Source organism: Mesoplodon densirostris, chromosome 11 (assembly GCF_025265405.1).
Source record: "Mesoplodon densirostris isolate mMesDen1 chromosome 11, mMesDen1 primary haplotype, whole genome shotgun sequence".
NCBI lineage: Eukaryota > Metazoa > Chordata > Mammalia > Artiodactyla > Ziphiidae > Mesoplodon > Mesoplodon densirostris.
In genome coordinates, this window is record NC_082671.1 from 71711340 (window position 1) to 71730096 (window position 18757).

Genomic DNA, 18757 nt, shown 5'->3' on the forward strand with positions numbered 1-18757 from the left:
GGCAGGTGGAAGTTAATTTCAGTCTCATTCTCTAAAAACATCTTATATCAGCCTCCACATGCCTCATGTCTTTCATCTATCCCCTACTTCCATCTGGTCTTGCTTGGGGCCACCAAGTTGACTGCTGTAAATAGTCCTGACTCTAAACTTTCAATCGCATCCTGTGGCCTACAATCCAGGCTCAGCCTAGTCTGAAGGCCCTGCCGTATTTTATCAGTCCTAATTTCCCAGTACAAAATACAGCCAGCAGCTATTTTAAGTAATTAATTGCCGACACCCATTCTCATAATCTTCACAACTATTAAGTAGACCTCCCTAACTTTATTTTTGGTCTGTCTGGTTTCAGTGTTTATTCAACAAATTATTAAGGGCCTCCTGTATGTCAGATGCTGATGGCAGCTGTGAGGTCACTATAGTGAATAAGATCATTTCTGCTCTAATGGAGCTTTTCTCTGATGCTGATATAGGCTAGGGAAAAAATAAATAAATGGCATTCCTTAGGGTTAGGGGGTACTTAGGTCTGAGAGCTCAAGGAAGACTTTTCTAGAGAAGTCCCAGTGATGATTTTTAATGAGAAGAAGCTCCAGCCATGCAAAGCTGGAAGATCACAGGGTTTTTCCACACTAGGCACGGCTGTCTTCCCGCCAGGACCCTCAGCCCCATCTCACAGGACTACTTTAACACCCCTTGAGGTTTCCTATACTTGCGCTGTGTTCTACCCATGTAAATCTCATGCAGGATCCACATCCCACCTCTGGAAAGCCAGCCCTGGTCATCCAGTTCACTTGAATGGCAGTTCAGGGTCATCCTGTCATCCTCCTTGTTGCCTCCACTTTGGCCACCGTTGCTGGGCATGAGCAGTGGATTTGTGTTTAAGTGTCTTTACACTGAACTGTTGTAGGCCACTTTGTTTACATTACCAATGATGAAATAAAGATTCACATTTTAAGGCAAGACAAGAAAAATTTCAACATAAAACCTTTTCACTGTCTTTCAACCTTCTCCCTCCCCTCTAGTGTGCATTGTGCATCCACATTATGCATTAACCAAATCTCCCCTATGGCAGAAATGCCTGCTCAACCATAAAGATCAATTTTTTTTTCTGGTGCCAGCAATTCCTTGGAAGAAAACATTCATTTCTCAATCCTATAAGGGGTCACAGTGACCCTCCACTCGCCCTGTAGTTGCAGACATCTTTGGTGAATTTTATGTACAATGCCAATATGCCATTTCCCTTAAAGACAGTGATGGGGGCAGAACAGGCTGGTCAGGTGACCTAGGGAGATAACGGCCTGCACCTAATGAAAGTTCTTAGCTTAAATACTTACTTATGACCGTATTAATATTGCTAGCTATATTACACATATTCTGCCTATTTTATAAGGGTGTTGTTTCTTGCACAAATGTGTGACAGAGCCTCCGATAAAAATGATGACTAGGCAACTTGAAACAATTACAAACATACAATTCTATAAGATCAATGATTGTAATAGTCTAACTCTAGATATGGGAAGAAACAACAGGCGGGAACCATTTCCTGAACCATAATAGACTAGTAAGACAGGTGGTCCAGAGGCTTTTGGCTACTGTTAACAGGGCCTAGTTCAGCAACAGCACATGGAGTGGCCTATCAGTAAATTTTGCATGGCCTGGGAATGAGCATTCCTAGCACCATGTGACAAATCAGTCACAGAATGCCTCCCAAACCTTGGTCGAAATGAAGACTGAAAGGGAAGCAATTGTAAAATAAAGAATGTAAGCTACCGCCCAGTTCTACAAGAATCAAGTCATTAGCCACTGCAGTTGCTGACCTACAGCATACCCTGAAGGAATTGAGGATGAGGATTGGGACGAGGCGCTTTTTGCTCTAAAAGTGGCAGAACCAGCCTTCAGACACATTTTCAAGAGAAAATCTGAACGCAGTTTCTTGCGTTTTCCAGTACTTAAGAGAACTAAAACCATTAAGCTGTTAATTCCTTGTGAACAGCAGCAACCTTCTACCAAGATGTGTGCTTGATTGCACATACCCCTTCATCAAAATCACATATATGCTGGCCTCCCCTACCGCTTCGTTACAGTCCTCGAGCTTTCTGGAAGAGCTCATAATTTGGAGTATAAATGGGGGGTTTCAATGTCACACTCCACTTAACTGTGTGATTTTAAGCAAATCACCCCTAAATTCCATTTGGCCAGTCAGCTATTTACATTATATTGGAAACAATCCCGGGCCTCCTTCTGGTGGAAGATCCAGTCAGTCCTGTTTCTTAGTAGACTATAGACTGAATCATTGTAGCGAACACCAGTTAATTTGATTATCCGTCCTGGCTTCATCAACCTGGTTTCCGGTCCCAAAGTACTGAGTACCCAACTAGTCTTTGGCCACAGTAATGGAGTGTAACAGCTGCGATTATCTCCAAAAGTCGTCTGCTCCCGTGCCTCCCTTACACGTGGAAAGACACAGCTTTAAAGAGCCCCAAGCCACTTGTCAGATTTGATCTTCAGTCGGGCCACCACCTGCCAGGGCGCGCCGGCCGGCGGAGCAGCACGTGCGCGGCTCTCGCGAGCGACCCGGCGCCCAGAACCCGACAGCCCAGCCCCGCATGACGCGCGCCGCCACGTGACCCCGCCCCCTGCCATTGGCGGGGCGGGGCGGGGCGGGGCCGCCGCGGTGGCGCGGGCAGGCCGAGCGCGGCCTGACTTGGCTGCGGGCTGTCTACGGAGCGGCTGGGAGGTTCGAGCTGTGCTGGGGGTGGACTGGCGGGCCAGGGAGGCGGGAGCTGCGGGCGTGGGCACCGCGCACGCGTGGGGAGCGGCTCCCGGATTCAGCGCGCCCGAAGGAGGGTGACCTCGCGCCGCTCCGCGGGCAGGTGTGCTGGGGCTTCCCTGTCACGTGACCGAAGAGACCCGGGTGTGGGACGGGGGCCGGCAGACCACACCTCCTTCAGGCTGGAGGCCGGAGCGCGGGGGCGTGGCCAAAAAAGACGTGACCCTCGAGGGTCTGGCCTTGGGAGGCCCTAGGGGGGTGTTGGGCATCCCTGGAATTAGGGGAAATTGGAGAAAACACCCAGCCTCCTATTACCATGGCAATAAGGAGTCTGGCGCCCTTGGGAACTAAGGTCCTGAGGGAGATGGAGGGGCTCGGGACTCCTGGGGGGAGCCCAGATCCGAGCTTGAAACGATGGAGTCGGGGCAAATGAGTTCAGAGGTCCTTGGGTTCTGGTCCTGGCTGCGCCCCAAGTCGCAGTGAGCACTCCGGCAAGCCCCTGCCTTTCTGGGCCCCCAGTTCCTGGCTCACGTCCCCGGGCCTCGAGGGGCCTTCGTGGTCCGAGGCCTCACCTCTCTGGTCTGCCGTAGGATGGGCCTCTCCGCCGCGGCCCTGCTGTGGGGCCTCCCAGGGCTGCTCCTGACCATCGCCCTGCACCCGGCTCTCTCCCCGTGCCCCGCCCAGGCCTCGGTGCCCGCGCACCGGGACTACTGTGTCCTGGGTGCCGGGCCCGCGGGGCTGCAGATGGCCTACTTCCTGCAGCGGGCCGGCAGGGACTATGCCGTGTTCGAACGCGCCCCGGGACCGGGCAGCTTCTTCACGCGCTACCCCCGGCACCGCAAGCTCATCAGCATCAACAAGCGGTACACAGGCAAGGCCAACGCCGAGTTCAACCTCCGCCATGACTGGAACTCTCTGCTCAGCCACGACCCCCGGCTGCTCTTCAGACACTACTCCAACGCTTACTTCCCCGATGCCGGCGACATGGTGCGCTACCTGGGCGACTTCGCGGACCGGCTGGGGCTCCACGTGCTGTACAACACAACCATTGCCCACGTCACTCTGACCAAGGATCAGCGGGCCTGGAATGGCCATTACTTCATCCTGACCGACCAGGAGGGCCAGGCATACCAGTGTAGGTAAGGAACCGGGCTCCAGAGCTCACCTGCTGAAGCCAGTGCCTTCCCTGGAAGAAGGAAACCCATTGGTTGGCCCGTAGGTGTGGGAGAAAAGAGGCATTTCTGCCCATCCTTGCTCCCACTGAAATCCAGCGCTAAGAGGTTCAGTTCAGCCGTCATTTCCCAAGTGTTTCCTAGAAATGTATGTAAAGATACTTGAAAATTCTGACCATTTCTTTCCTCCAGGATTTTTCAGTCTTCAGTATCTTCACATTCACTGAAGGACTCCAACATTGGGTATTGAGCATTGTCTGAGCTTATGCACCCACAAAACCCTTTTTGTAGAGCATCTCCTAGAACTTGTGTTCCCCAAAATACATTCTGAGAAATACTGGCAAGTGTCCAGCAAGTGTTAGACAGGCTCAGTAGGATTTCTGAACTGAATGAGAGGGAGGGCCAACAGGCAGTGCCGCCAGGATTCGGTTTTAGCTCGCTTTGACTTGGGATAAAGCTTAGCATAGTGTAGAGAACCCAAATTCAGAGTTATACGTTATACCGTGCTTGTCTAATCCTCACAAGGACCCTTTGAGGGAGGTTCACTGATCCCCATTTTACGGATGAAGAACTGAGGCTCAGAGAAGTTAAGTAACTGGTGCTGTGTCACACAGCTAATAAGGGGTGCAGCTGCCACCTGAGCTCACATCTTCCTGAGTCTGAAGCCTGTGTTCTTAACACTGTGCCCGACTGCCTCTCCGTTCCCGGCCGTCAGCCTAGCACCTGGCTCCAGGCAGGTGCTTGATCACGGTTCGTCTTCTCATGCCTTTTGCCAGAGGCTCAACCTTGCTCCTTGCTTGTTACAGCCCAAGGAGAGAAGGGTTGGGCCAATTTGGACCCTCGCATCTTAGGCAGCAGTGCTACAGTGTAGGGGATTCAGATGTGAGCAAATGGACAGGCCAGAAAGCAAGGGGCCACAGAGGCTGACCGGGCCACAGAGGCTGACCAGGCCCCTTCTCCAGGCCACCCGGTCCTGTTTTCGAAACTACCTTGTGATCAAACCATTCCTCTGCAGGCCAGCAGGGTCCAGTTCCCAGCCTGTCCACCACAGGATTGTAATCCCCACCAGTAGAAAGAGCAAGACTCTGGAATTAGGCTGACCTGTGGTCAGATTCTGGCTCTGCTGTCTAAGGAGCTATGGAGGTCGTGGGCCCACGTGGAGCCTGCATCTCCTCACCTGTCGAGCAGGCCGAATAACACCAATGCAGAGCTTCTTTGAGCAGTAAGATGAGGCAGAAAGCACTTAGTACAGGGCCTCATACAGAATCACCACTCAGCAGATTCTGCATCTGCCAGGCAAGTAAGAAAGGGGGAAGCAGAACGTCTAGTTTCATTTTCATGACTAGGGTTGTACTTGGTGAGGCTGCCATGTTCAAAATTATGAATTAGTCCATTTCTCATGGCGTCACCCTCTCCAAAGTCAGAAAGTAAAACTAATTCTCACATTTGGTATAATCCCAGGAAGGTGTAAAGGAAACTGCACCCACTGGATCACTCAGTGAGAGGCCAGGGTAAGGTCTCAGATGCACTGGGACAGGTCAGGAGTGGGTGAATAAATGAACAACCTGCTTTCTTTTAGGAGCCAGCAGTCTGGGTGAGGCGGGCGAGCCAGACAGCAGGTCCAAAGAGGGGTTTTTCACTTCCTGGTCTCATAGCTAAGAGGCCAAGCCATCCTCCCTCTGTCCCCCCCCCGCAGCGTCCTTCTCGTGGCCACTGGCTTGTCAGTCCCCAACCAGGTTGACTTCCCTGGCTCCGAATACGTGGATGGTTATGAGTCCGTGTCCGTGGATCCCAAGGACTTCGTGGGTCATAATGTGCTGATCCTGGGCCGGGGGAACTCGGCCTTTGAGACGGCGGAGAACATCTTGGGTGTCACCAACTTTATCCACATGCTGAGCCGCTCCCGGGTCCGGCTCTCCTGGGCCACCCACTACGTCGGCGACCTCAGGTATGCTGGGCAGGTACTGTGTGTGCTGTGCTGCCAGCCCCTGGCCCCCGCCCGACTAACCACCCTGGCCCCTGAGGCTTCCTTACCCGGCACAGACTTCTTTCTCTCTCCTGACATTCCCCTTGGGCCCCAGGGCCATCAACAATGGCCTGTTGGACACCTACCAACTGAAGTCCCTGGACGGGCTGCTCGAGTCTGACCTGACAGATCTGGCCGTCGTGAAGGACCATGAGGGCAAGTTCCACGTCACCCTGAAGTTCTTCCTGGAGGAAGGCAACCGGAGTGCCGACGCCGTCCCCCTCCCCCAGGACGATAACGACAACTTCGCCTTGCGCGTGGCCTACGACCGGGTCATCCGCTGCCTGGGCTGGAACTTCGACTTCTCCATTTTCAGCAAGTGAGTCCGAACAGAGGGGAGGAGCTGGATATCTCAGCAAAGCCCTCTGGTCAAGGCCCAGGTGGACAAGGAGACGCCAGAGGGCTTGAACAGATCCTCCTGTGCCATCAGGTCACACAGGGACCCAGAGCCCAGCCTCCAGTGAGGCTTGAATCCTGGCTCTGTCCCTGACCCACCACCACATCTTTAACGTGAACCTCAGTTACTCTGTCTGTTAAATGGACATCATCATACCTGCCTCCTGAGGTCATGGTGTGGTTTAAATTTGAGCAGGAATGTAAGCACTTAGCTCAGTGCCAAGGCTGTAAAAAGTGTTTCATACATAGCAGCGATTTTTATTCACAGCCCTTTCCACTCACAGGTCCCTCCGACTCTCTGCAGGGGGTGAGCTCAGCAAGAAGTACCCCCTGGTCAAAGCCAGCTATGAGTCCAAAGGGAGCCGGGGCCTCTTTGTCCTGGGGACTGCCAGCCACTCCGTGGATTACCGGAAATCTGCTGGGGGCTTCATCCATGGATTCCGATACACAGGTGAGCCCGGCAGAGAGGGCTGCTGTCCCCAGGGTTTGTAAAGACATGCCTGATTCCCTTAAAGCAGCCTTAACAGCAGTTGATTGTCATAAATTCCCTGTGGGGCAGGCAGCAGTGGGTTTTCGTGGTCTGAGGACACATCTAGAGAAGTACCAGATAAGGGGTAAAAGTAAGTACATCTGGGGGTGGCGTGTTACCTGCATCACCATGATTGGCAAGGTTGCTGAGCTTGGGACTGCTAACCTGGGGAAGCAGCTGCATGGTCTCAGGGGTGAGGTTTCATAACCTCCCTAAGCCTCTGTTGGCCCTCCCAGATGTCAGAGTTGTAAATGAGGTGAATTCTTCACTCCATAGAGCTGTTGTAAGGACTAAATAAGGTAATATCTGGAGACCGTGGAGCTGTGAAGTATTACGTACACATAGACTCTTTGGGTACCAACAAATTTCAATAAAAGTTGCAACTAGATTATATCAGCTCTTTTTCAAAACTCTCAGTCTTAGTACTAAGGGTACCAATTTTCTGCGCTCTGGGTAGCCCATTGGATGGGTGCTTTATTGCATGACGAGTGTTACATGGGCCAGTTAATTTGACCATAAAAACACCATAAGGGGGCTTCCCTGGTGGCGCAGTGGTTGAGAGTCTGCCTGCCAATGCAGGGGACACGGGATCGTGCCCTAGTCCGGGAAGATCCCACATGCCGCAGAGCAGCTGGGCCCGTGAGCCATGGCCGCTGAGCCTGCGCGTCCAGAGCCTGTGCTCCGCAACGGGAGAGGCCACAACAGTGAGAGGCCCGCATACCGCAAAAAAAAAAAAAAACCATAAGGGTCCTTCATCCTGATGTTTCTGTATTTAATGTGATGCCTCACTTGCCTTAATGCTACTGTTTGCATTTCACTCTCCTTCCAATTTGACAGGGAAAGATAATCATGCTTTGCTGTTGGTTTCCAGGCGATATGTTTTATACCCTTTGCATGTTGTCAGGGAAAGAAACCGAGAATGTTAGCTGTCTGTTTACCAAAATATTTGCAAATGGAACACACACACATACACAGAATGGGAAGAGTCTGTCTCTCTAGCTGTGTCCCCAGCAAGAAACCCTCCTCACGTTCCCGTGCATGTCACCCCTCCTGCACCTGCTGTCCCGACAGGTACTACCCCATCCCTCTTGCTTCCCTCTGTCCCCTCATCCTTCCCCAGCTCACATTCTTAACTCTCCCAACAGCCCCATAAGAGACATCTTGTTATTTCAACTCCATTTTTCATAGAAGGAAACGGGGGCACAGAGAAGTTAAGTCACTTACCCAAAGTCACCCAGCCAGTGGATGGCAGAGGTGGCATTTGAATCCACACCTGTCTGACTTTGAGGCTCCCAGCTGACCACTAAGCTTCAGGCAAATGGGAAACAATCCTGGATGGACAGGCCACCAAGAGCTGTGGTCACTCCTACTAGCTGGGGACCCCACTAGAGGGAGGGGCAGTGTGGCTGTACACAGTACATCCTGCCCGACCTTGCCCATCATTCAGCTGAAAAAAAGGTCCCCAAGGGAGACAAGTAGAAAACAGCAAGGCAGAGTAAAGCAAGATGAAAGATGGTAACCTCAGAAGGTAGGGCCTGCTGGGAACCCTGCCCCTCCCCCTCCTGTCTCTCTCCAGTCCATCCCAGCCAGCTACTCCGGTACCCACCAGAACACTGTTCTTTAAACAGAAAAACCTCCAGAGGCTCCCCAGCCAGGTCCTCGGCATGGCATCCAGGGTTTCGTGCAGCAGCCGGCACCAGCTCTCCTGCCCAGCCTGGCCCTCACCTCCTTTTCAGAATGTGCCAGTTTCTCAAGGTTTTATGTCTTTGCACCCATGCTGCTTTTGTCAGGCCCCCTCCCCACCCTTCCCTAGCTGTGTAATTCCTCATCCTTTCACAAAACGCAGCATAACCTTGTTTCCTCCAGAGACCCAGATGCCTGTCTGTCTGTCTCTTGAGGCTGAACATCTTTCCTGTGACTGTTGGTCGACCCAGTCTCCCATCACGTGAACTGTCTGTCTGTGTCCTCGCTGTTACCGGATTTGGGTGTTGTGTTGATTCATTTCGAGGAGCAGGCACCTGTTTGTGGTGCCCCAGTGTCACCACTGTGTAAGGGCAGCCGCAGGTACACAGAAACTGTCCCCCTGTTGTTTGAGATAGCTGTTGCTTTTCTAGCCTTCCAGAAATATACAGAGCATCTCAAAGTAGAACTTAGTAACAGATGTGGGTTTCGGCTGTGAACGAGAAGGAGCAGTCAGAGGGTTTCCATTTGGGAGTCTCCCATAGACATGGGGACTGTGGGGTGGGGAGAGATGGCAGAGGAAGGCTCTGGGTCTGGTTTGGACGCATCACATGTGAGGTGACAGTGGCAGGACTTCCATAGGCAGGTGGCCTAAAGCAGAAGCGGGCAGTCTCGGGCCTGGGGACCAAATCCAGCCGTGCCCGTTCATTTCGCGGTCCTCTATGGCTGCTTTCCCACCAGAGGCAGAATTGAGTCAAGTGAGAGAGACTGTCTGGGCTGCAAAGCCAGAAACACTTGCCATCCAGCCCTTTTCAGAACACACATGCGGACCCTGCTCTAAAGGCACCTTCTTGGAGCCGTGCAATACAAGCGTGTCCTGAGTGCAGAGCTGGTGGGGGGGCTCTGCGTCCCTCCCCCCGCCACCCCCCGCCCCACCCCCGGAGGTGAAAGATAGCATCTTAAGGGCAGCATGCCATTCCTCTCTCTGGCCATTTCAGTGCGTGCTGTCCACCGGCTGCTGGAGCAGCGTCATCACGGCGTCACCTGGCCCTCCACTGAGCACCCCATCACACAGCTGGCCAGTGCCATCATCCGGCGCGTCAACGAGGCTTCTGGGCTCTACCAGATGTTCAGTGTGCTGGCCGACGTGGTCCTGTTGAAGGAGTGAGTAGTCCAGCCCTCGCCTTCCCACTGCCCCTCCCCATCGCACGCCGTCGTACTCTTCTCTTCCTGTTGCACGTGTGGAAGAGCCCAGTGGTTCTTTCCTAAGATGAAGATGGCAGGTGGGGTGGGCAGGGAGGGCGGGGATCAGTCTATTCTGGGGAAATCAGTGAAATCAGCACCACAAGCTCTACTGACAGACAGACAGACAAGACGTGAGTGTGACTGCAGCTTTGCCACTTTGCACCAGTGTGATCTGGGGCAAGTTAGTTAGCCTCTCTGAGCCTTTCTCTCATCTGCAAAATAGAGCTAATAATACCTACCTTGCAGGACTGTAGGAAGGAGTAAAGGTAACTGGTAGAAAAGCATCTGGTACCAAACAGATGAGCAGTGAACTGCAGTGATGACGGGTCGCCACCTGCGTGGGTTTAAGAGCTCCTTGGGCCAGACCATGTCGGCTCCTTATCAATCAAGTGGAGCAGCAGGTCACAGAGGATGCTCCCTGAGGAAGAAACCACGCAGAGCAGGGAAGGGGGAAGAGCTGGGGGTGGTGAGCAGTGGGGCTGGTTCTGAAAGGACACGGGGCAGGTGAGACACCTCAGAGGGAACAGCCTGCTGCAAAGCCGGTGAGTGCAGCAGCACATCGAGTTCAGGGACACGCGGGAAACTCAGCGGTGCTCAGAGCAAAACCCCCATCACCCTTCACTCCTCTCTCTTTCATACCCATTCACCGCATTCACAGCATCCGTAGGTCCCATCAGCTCTACCTTCAAACTGTGTCTAGAATCTGCCTCTCACTAGCCCCTCCCCCCACTGCCACCTTGGTCTGGACCATGAGCATCTTTCACCTGCACTGAGATAGCAGCCTCTCACCTTTGACCCCATGGTCTGCTCTCAACATGGTGGCCGGAGTGATTCTTTTTTTTTTTTTTTTTTTTGGCTGCTGGTGCGTGTGGGCTTTTTCTAGTTGGGGCTACCCTTCGTTGTGGAGCATGGGCTCTCGGCGTGCAGGCTTCAGTACTTGTGGCACGCAGGCTCAGTAGTTGTGGCTCACGGGCTCTAGAGCGCAGGCTCAGTTGTTGTGGCGCACGGGCTTAGTTGCTCTGTGGCATGTGGAGTCTTCCCGGACCAGGGCCGTGTCCCCTGCCTTGGCAGGCAGATTCTTAACCACTGTGCCACCAGGGAAGATCCAGAGTGATTCTTTTAAAACTTGAATCACTAGAATTCAGTTCTGTTCACTATCTTCCCAAGGCCCCCAGCTTCCCTTCCCAGCCCAGATGACACCCGACATTCCCATCGTGGCACACACGGCCCTCCTTGACCTGCCCCCGCCGACTTCCCCTCCCCTCCCCTCCCCGTCGGATCCACTCCAGCCACACTGGCCTTCTTCCTGTCCCTTGAACATGCCAAGGTGTTCACTCACTCCTAGGGCTTCTCCATCACTGGTCTCTCAGCCTGGCTCACCCTCTCCCTAGATACCCACTCAGGTTACTCAGCATCTTCTGTCTTCTCTCTCCCCAGTGTAAGTCAGGGCTCAGCTGTAACAGTAATACTCAATTGAGACGCGCCGGCCTGATCAGTGTCTGTACGCTGTTTGACGGGCGCTTCTAGGCAGGAGAGGCAGGCGCACGCACACACCACACACACGCACGCACATGCCTGTCACCTCTGCCGCAGCACTGAGGGTCTTACCCCAGCCGTGTTGCCCCTGTCCCAGGAATGCCACTGCTTTTGAGTACCTGGAGGAGTTCCCCATGCAGATGCTGGCCCAGCTGGAGACCATCACAGGAAGAAGGGCAAGGCACGGGCTCTTCGTCATCAATATGGAGTACGGCCGGAATTTCTCTGGGCCCGACAAGGACGTCTTCTTTTATGACCGCTCCGTGGGGCACACGGAAGACGCCTGGCTGTCTAACTTCCTCCATCCTGTCATCTACTACTACAGGCACCTCCCCACCGGTGAGCTGGGTCTCCGCTCTCCCCCGAGCGAGGGCACTCCTCGGACCCCAGCGCCATCAGGCTGCCATGCAGCACCCTCAGCTGACAGAAGGGGGGCCGCTAGGGGCTCTGCCTAGAGCCTGAACGGGGCACATGGTCCAAGAACGATAAATGCTAGTCCCGGATTCTGGCCCCCACGTCGACCTGGGCAGGCCACGTGTGGAGCGGCGTGATCGCCTCCAGGCACCCCGTCGTCAGAGGGGCACGGTTGTTGCTGTCTCCAAAGGAGGCTGACCGTGGAGTGGGGAGCGGGGATCTGGGGACGGACTCTTAGCAGGAACAGGAAAGGGAAGGGGAACTGGTTAGCACAGGAGGGGAGCAGGAGAGCTGCGCAGTGTTCCCAGGGCCGTCCTTTCCTCGCTGTGTGACCTTGGACCATTACTTAACCCCGCTGAGTCTCAGCTTGCTCGGGTGTGAAATGGGGGTGGCCACGGTACCCTCCTTGTAGGATGAGGGTTAATGAGATGATACAGCACAATGCCAGCGTGGTGCCCGGCACGGAGTAGCTACCGAATGATGACCAACCTGGGGAACACGACTCCTGCTTCCAAACTTGAAGGGGTGTCCCCTGGAAGAGGATGATCTAAAAATAGAGGTCGTGGGCTTCGCTGGTGGCGCAGTGGTTGAGAGTCCGCCTGCCGATGCAGGGGACACGGGTTCGTGCCCCGGTTCGGGAAGATCCCACATGCTGCGGAGCGGCTGGGCCCGTGAGCCATGGCCGCTGGGCCTGCGCGTCTGGAGCCTGTGCTCCTCAACGGGAGAGGCCACAACAGTAAGAGGCCCGCGTACCGCAAAAAAAAATAAAAATAAAAATAAAAATAGAGGTCGTTCCAAAGGGCGGAGGTAGTGGCAACAGGTAGAAGTGACAGGAGCGCAGGCTGACGTTCACTCTAAAGGAGCAGCGCATCGTGAAAGCTGCTGAGGGTGGGATGGGCCACCTCCTGGAGCCTCCCGATGCAGGGATGGCCGTGGCTTAGTGCCCCGTGGCAGGGACACACAGAAGGGCACCCACCAGGTAGGAAACTGGACTAGAGGGGCCCTAAGGCCCCTTGGATGCAGGACTCCGAGTCTCCTCACAGAAAGGCCAGTTTCAGAGCAGCCACAATAGACCTCAGCTCACGTAAGTCTTAGAGGCAAACCAAGTTCAAGTGACTGGTCTTAGTTCTGCCCGCTGACAGTGCAGGGTTTGAGTCGAGTCTAGTCCCTCTCCCTCACGTCCACCTTCCAGACATTTGGAAGGACAGCTGAACAGGCTGACCATGGCCCATGCTAGAGGTGCATCAGGAAGGCTGAGCGCGAGGGGCTGGGGGGCAGGCACCTGGGATGTGGCCCCGGGAATGGAAGCCCCGCGCTCGGCTCTGACATAGCGCCCTTTCTCCTCCCCACAGAGCAGGAGGTGAGGTTCCGCCCCGCAGGCTGGCCTCTTCCGCGGCCCACGGCCATCCACCACATCGTGGAAGATTTCCTGACAGACTGGACGGCCCCGGTGGGGCACATTCTGCCCCTGAGGCGCTTCCTGGAGAACTGCTTGGACACCGATCTCCGGAGCTTCTATGCAGGTAACTTAAGTTTCCCGAAGGACAAAGGGGCTGAGCTGGAGGGTGAAGACGACCAGGTAGATCCGTGCCCTGTGGAACTTTAGGATGTGCATCTAGAAACCCAGACCCAAGACTTGCATCTCCTACCACGGGAGGACTCGGCGTTCACAGAAACCCCCTCCCAGTACAGCACACCTGCAAACACTGAATAGAATGTCTTTTTTAAAAAACTGGCAGGAAAATAAGGGAACTCCCCAGAGGCCAAACACCAAGAAAAGCACAAACCCACCGCTGGATGAGAGATACCTGCTGGTTGTCAGTGGCCTAGAGCCCGGGTAACTGACCAGCACTTGGAGCTGGGAAGACGAGGCTGGAGCAGGGTAGGATGTCTGTACAGAGACCTTTAAATAGAGCTGGGATCTCAATAGGTAAAATAGAAGGCAGAAAGCACTCCCAAGAGAGAGAGAGGAGACGCACGCTTTTTGGCTCTGGGTAGACTGGGGGGATAATCTCCCCTGAGAATTTCCATCCACTAGGCCTCAGTCATATGAGTTTGGGGCCAAAGTTCACACTATCGTTGTGGTGCAGAAATCACAGAAGTCAATGTGAGTCTTCTGTGAGGACACATACCTTAAAACTAGGCCTCAAAGAATTCCCCCAGATAAAGTTCCCAGGAACATGAACTCCCAAGCAGAAATCACTTAACACATAAGGATACAAACTACCATGAGGGAGTGTCAGCAGAAGCAACACACTGTAGGATGAAACCTACAGAGACTGTGGGAAATGGAATGGTCAGAGAGAGGATGTAAAGTATGTCCAAAATCTGTAAGTAAATAAAAGATTACTGAAAATAGAATGAAAGGGTAGGACTACCAAAATTGACTGGGCAGATTTGAGAAAGGTCCAAATAGAACTTCTGGAAATGAAAATATAAATTTGTAATTAGAACCTCAATGTCAAGGTTAGTAGCACATTAGACAGAGATGAAGGGAAAATTGGTGAACTGGATGGAAGATAGCTCTGACAGTCGAACCCAAAGAGGGACCTGGGGAGAGAAGTCTCATGATCCACAGGAAGAACTGACCAAAACAAGCCAAATTTTTGTCTTTTTTTTTTAACCCCCTGAATTACCAGGATACCCACTCCTTTTTTCTGTCCAGCAAACATCTGTTGAACAGTGACTGTATATCACGCACTATTCACATCAAACCAGGTTAGAGACGGTCAGTCCTCGGCCTACGGGTCAGAGAGCAAGTGTCCTTCTTTCATCCCTCAGTCTACCTTGAAATAAAAATGTATATATTAAGGGAGATGGCTGAAAACAATACTTTAATAGTCTAAATGTGTGTAGATGCTCAAACAGGGGTAATTCATAGAGCAGAGCTAAGCAGCTTTGAAGTACTAGCATTCTGCAAACATAAACTCTGACCATACACTTACACATGAAATTACCCACTGTAGGTCTAGAGACCTCAGCTGCAAAACCTCTGTCTGTTTCTCGAGGTTTCAGGAGTACACAGAGATGCCAGTGCCTGTTAGGGAGTGTATTCCTCCCCTGAGTTACGGCTCCTGCCCTCCCAGCATCACAGGCCCTGCAGCCTCCTGGCTCCTACTCCCTAGATATACTCAACAGTACAAGCCACTGAGTGTCACTGCCTTGAACTTGAAGGAATCGTCCCCACAAAGGGCCAGCTGGCAGAGGGTGGGCTTTCCCTCCACCCGGTTAGTGGATGTGCAGCCGCTAGTTCTGGACCCGGATCTGCCGGGCTTCTCCACCCCCTGGCCCCTGCAGAAGGGGTGACATATGTCATAGGAGGAGGTGCTTGCCGAAAGGCCACCTCATTGCCCCTCTCCGTTCTCTCCCATATCTGCTGCCGTCCCTGCTCAGAGAGGGTGGTCATGGACCATTCTGGCAGGGGCCCTCTGTACTACAAGTCAGAGGTGAGGTAGGAAATAGTTTTCCTGTGGCACCTCACAGCCTGATCACTCGTGTGAGCCTTACAGCATCCTTTGGTAATGTGCCCATTCACTGAGGCAAGAGACTCAAGATGGTTTTCTGACAGACACTCCATCTTCCCATCTTGTCTCTAAATCCCTTAGAAGATTGAGCCCACCTCTGTTTCATCCTTTCTATTCTTTAAGTCAAAGTTATATAAGTACTTGGCTAAAAGGTTTTTTTACCCACTTCCATTCCCATTCCCCAGAAGGAATGACTTCTAGCTCTTCTGGTTGTCTCTTAATATTTCTGAATAACACATATCCACAGCTCTTTCTTCATTGATCAGATTTGACCTCCACACCAACTTTCTGCTGTGGCACAGACGAGGGTCTAGCGGTTTTATCTTTACGTCCCCCACAGTGCTTAGAATCGTGCTCTACATACAGTATCTGCAGCTCAGACATTGTTGAGGGGATAAATCCTTGCAGGGAACTCTGAGCTCAAAATGGAACTGACCACCAAGTTCGCAGCCCCCCCCCGGGGTGGCTCCCGGAAGAGAAGGCTGAGGGCTGCTCCTGGGTGGCTGAGCCCCCACCCCGCTGGCGCCACGCACAGCAGCATGCGGGCCTCCCACCTCTGGGAGCTGAGCCGTCTCTTTGGTTTGCTTTCCTTTGGAGCCTTGTTTTTCCAAAATGTTGAGGCGGCCTCCCAGCCTTGGAACCTCAGGGAGGGATGAGATCCACGGCTACCCAGGTCAGACGTGAGATACCCAGAAAAGTCAGCTCCCAGGCTCAGGGGATGGAGGGAACCGGGTGAGGCCCCTGGGGCATTGGCACCCCCTCCCCTTGCACCTCTCCCCACACCTCTCAGCCCGATCTCCTCTTGCTTTTGTGCAGAGTCCTGTTTCCTGTTCGCCCTAACACGCCAGAAGCTGCCACCCTTTTGCCAGCAGGGGTACCTGAGAACACAGGGGCTCGTGGGGACTGAGAGCCTCCGCCAGCACGGCGTGGAGAGCGGGCTCCTGTGGGACTATGCCACTGTGGGCCGGAGGGACAGCGGCCAGCAACCTGGCAACCACGGGCCAGGACAGCACCCTCTGGCTCCAGGGCCTCCGGTCTCGCCCTTCGACAGCAACAAAGAGGAGCTCTGATGGCCAGGCTTCTCCCGCCCAGGCCCACAGTCGGCCCTGCTCTTTCCCCACAGTTCAGTGCTCCCACCGACCTGATTGCCAGAGACACCTCAGATCATCGCAGTGACCGCACCAAAGCCACACGGAGGGCGCGTAAGGGCTGAAGGGCGGCCACTCGGTGGTCTCCCCTCCTGTTCGGTTCAGGGGTGCCTGGGAAGTGGGGTCTAGGTGAAGCATCTTGTGCCAGATGGAAGGGAGCTGCCTTCCACACCGGACTTGTCTGCAAATGAGCTGTCACGGAGCACCGGGCTGGCCTCATTTCTGTCCCCATCAAGTGCCCAGTGGTTCCTTTTCCTTCCAGTTGTCGGCTTAAAAAATATTCACAACCTAAAAGTTGAGAGTTACGTTTTCTTCAGCGGGAATTCTTAAGGCTTCAAACCCAGGAGGCAGCATCTCAAGTAACCCCGACGAGGTGACGGGGGAGCCGGGTTATACAGAAGTTTTGCAACAGGGCAGGTGGTCTGAACATCAAAAGATGGTTAATTAAAGAAAACCAGATATCCCAAGTTCAGGAACTTAGTGCTTTTCTGTGTTTGGGAAGATGCAAGAGTCTGGGCTCACTGAAGTCTTTCCTTTGATCTGCACCTCAGCTGTCTGGGGCCAGTATCCTATGTTTTCACATCTTGAGTTTCCTCAGGGCTCACCAGCTCACGTCAGTGGTGGCTGCAATCACTGATGAGTGTGGCATCCTTAGTTTACTGATACAGTGGGAAATACTCCATTTCTCAGATCCTCCTCTTGTTTGGAAATTTGACCAATATTTGGGAGACGTTTCATGACCGAATTTTGTCCCACGGCACTGGGAGGCGCATCCCAGATCAGGTGAAAATTCTTGTGGATGTGTCACTCCAGGTGCTAGTTTCCAGATTAGGCCCTGTTGATAATTAAAGATTCTCTGGATCGTCTGTCTTACTAGTCTATTATGATCCAGGAAATGTTTTCCCTTTTTGCTCCTTCCCGTACCTAGAATCACGCTCTTACAGTTATTCTATAAGAGTCATAAATGTGATCTGTTTCCTCAAGATGTTTAGCCATCATCAGTTTTGTTGGAGGCCTGGTTACACACTGGGTACTATAAGGGACAACAATCTTATAAAATAGACAGGATATAAGTAATGCAGCTAGTAATATTGACAAAGTCTTAGTGCAGCAGGGAGACACGAAGTATAAACAATTTGGAAACAAAGAACAAATTAAAACAATTATTAGTATAACTAGTTGTAATCCAGTTGCAATAAACCATCAAGTCCACAGGAGGGCCAGCTGGAGAGGCCAAATTTTGGCAGGAACAGGTAGAGAGAAAAAGATAAATGTTTCATTTTTGTTTACAAAGGTATACCTTATCAACTTGTACATCATAGCATAAGAGAAAAGGTTTTTTTTGAAAAAGATTAAAGCTAGTATATTTCCCAAAGTCATAAAGTTATAAATCATATTCATCAGTTCCTTCAGTCCCATGTAATTGATTCCTGTTGATCTGGATGAAGTAATCAGGTTTTGAGTTTTGTCATTTGTTACAGAGTTCAGTGGTATTATCTAAAGGCAATCAGAAACTTATATTTGGGGACTTCCCTCCCTGGTGGCACAGTGGTTAAGAATACTGCTGCCAGTGCTGGGGACATGGGTTTGAGCCCTGGTCAAGGAAGATCCCACATGCCATGGAGCAGCTAAGCCCATGCACCACAACTACTGAGCCTGTGCTCTAGAGCCTGCAAGCCACAACTACTGAGCCTACGTGCCACCAACTACTGAAGCCTGTGCACCTAGAGCTCATGCTCTGCGGCAAGAGAAGCCACCGCAGTGAGAAGCCTGCGCACCGCAACGAAGAGTAGCCCCTGCTCGCCGCAACTAGAGAAACCCACGTGCAGCAACGAAGACCCAATGCAGCCAAAAATAAATTAATTTAAAAAAAAAGAAACTTGTATTTGTTTTTTATGAGTCTTCTTAATCTTCATTTTGTAATAGCATCAGGACAAAACTTAAAATAGCATGGTTAAAGATCTGAGTACAATGCAATTGGCAGGAAACTTGGATATTTCTGTGACATAACACTAGGATAATAACTAGAATTATGACTGATAACATTATATCAGGGCATATCAGATATTAGGGATTCCATATAAATTTTGGAATATCTATATTAATGACATTTATCCATACACTGTAACCTAAGGTTCATCTCCAGTCACTTGACAATGTCTCCGAAGTAAACATACCAGATAAACTTAATTAGTTTAACATTCATCTTTGAGATGTCTCAGGATGTTCCTTCAAAGCATCCCAGAGTCAGCCGTAGGCTAAAAGAGCTTTAGTTGGATTTTAATATTTGGGAAGTTTGTTAAAAATATCAAAAATGTTTTAA

At 52.2% G+C, this 18757-nt stretch overlaps 1 protein-coding gene across 2 annotated transcripts; it reads left to right on the forward strand.

Annotated features, from left to right (window-relative positions):
• Positions 1 to 2660: 2660 nt before the first annotated feature.
• FOXRED2 (FAD dependent oxidoreductase domain containing 2) lies at positions 2661 to 18267 on the forward strand. 2 transcript variants are annotated; one of them, XM_060113803.1, is made up of 9 exons: positions 2661 to 2731; positions 3355 to 3903; positions 5633 to 5884; positions 6018 to 6281; positions 6643 to 6809; positions 9566 to 9731; positions 11446 to 11687; positions 13115 to 13285; positions 16103 to 18267. In XM_060113803.1, the coding sequence occupies exons 2-9, from the start codon at positions 3356 to 3358 to the stop codon at positions 16354 to 16356; spliced, it is 2064 nt and encodes a 687-aa protein (XP_059969786.1). In that variant the 5' UTR covers positions 2661 to 2731; position 3355; the 3' UTR covers positions 16357 to 18267. The 2 variants fall into 2 exon arrangements, with proteins under 2 accessions (XP_059969786.1, XP_059969785.1); XM_060113802.1 differs by lacking the exon at positions 2661 to 2731 and adding an exon at positions 2738 to 2867.
• The last annotated feature ends 490 nt before the right edge of the window (positions 18268 to 18757 follow it).

Excerpts from the sequence above, each read along its gene's own strand:
- FOXRED2 (XM_060113803.1), top strand. The coding sequence starts at position 3,356 with ATGGGCCTCTCCGCCGCGGCCCTGCTGTGGGGCCTCCCAGGGCTGCTC. Across the intron at positions 6,282-6,642 it reads GACTTCTCCATTTTCAGCAA|GTCCCTCCGACTCTCTGCAG; the intron begins GTGAGTCCGAAC and ends TTCCACTCACAG. Across the intron at positions 13,286-16,102 it reads TCTCCGGAGCTTCTATGCAG|AGTCCTGTTTCCTGTTCGCC; the intron begins GTAACTTAAGTT and ends GCTTTTGTGCAG.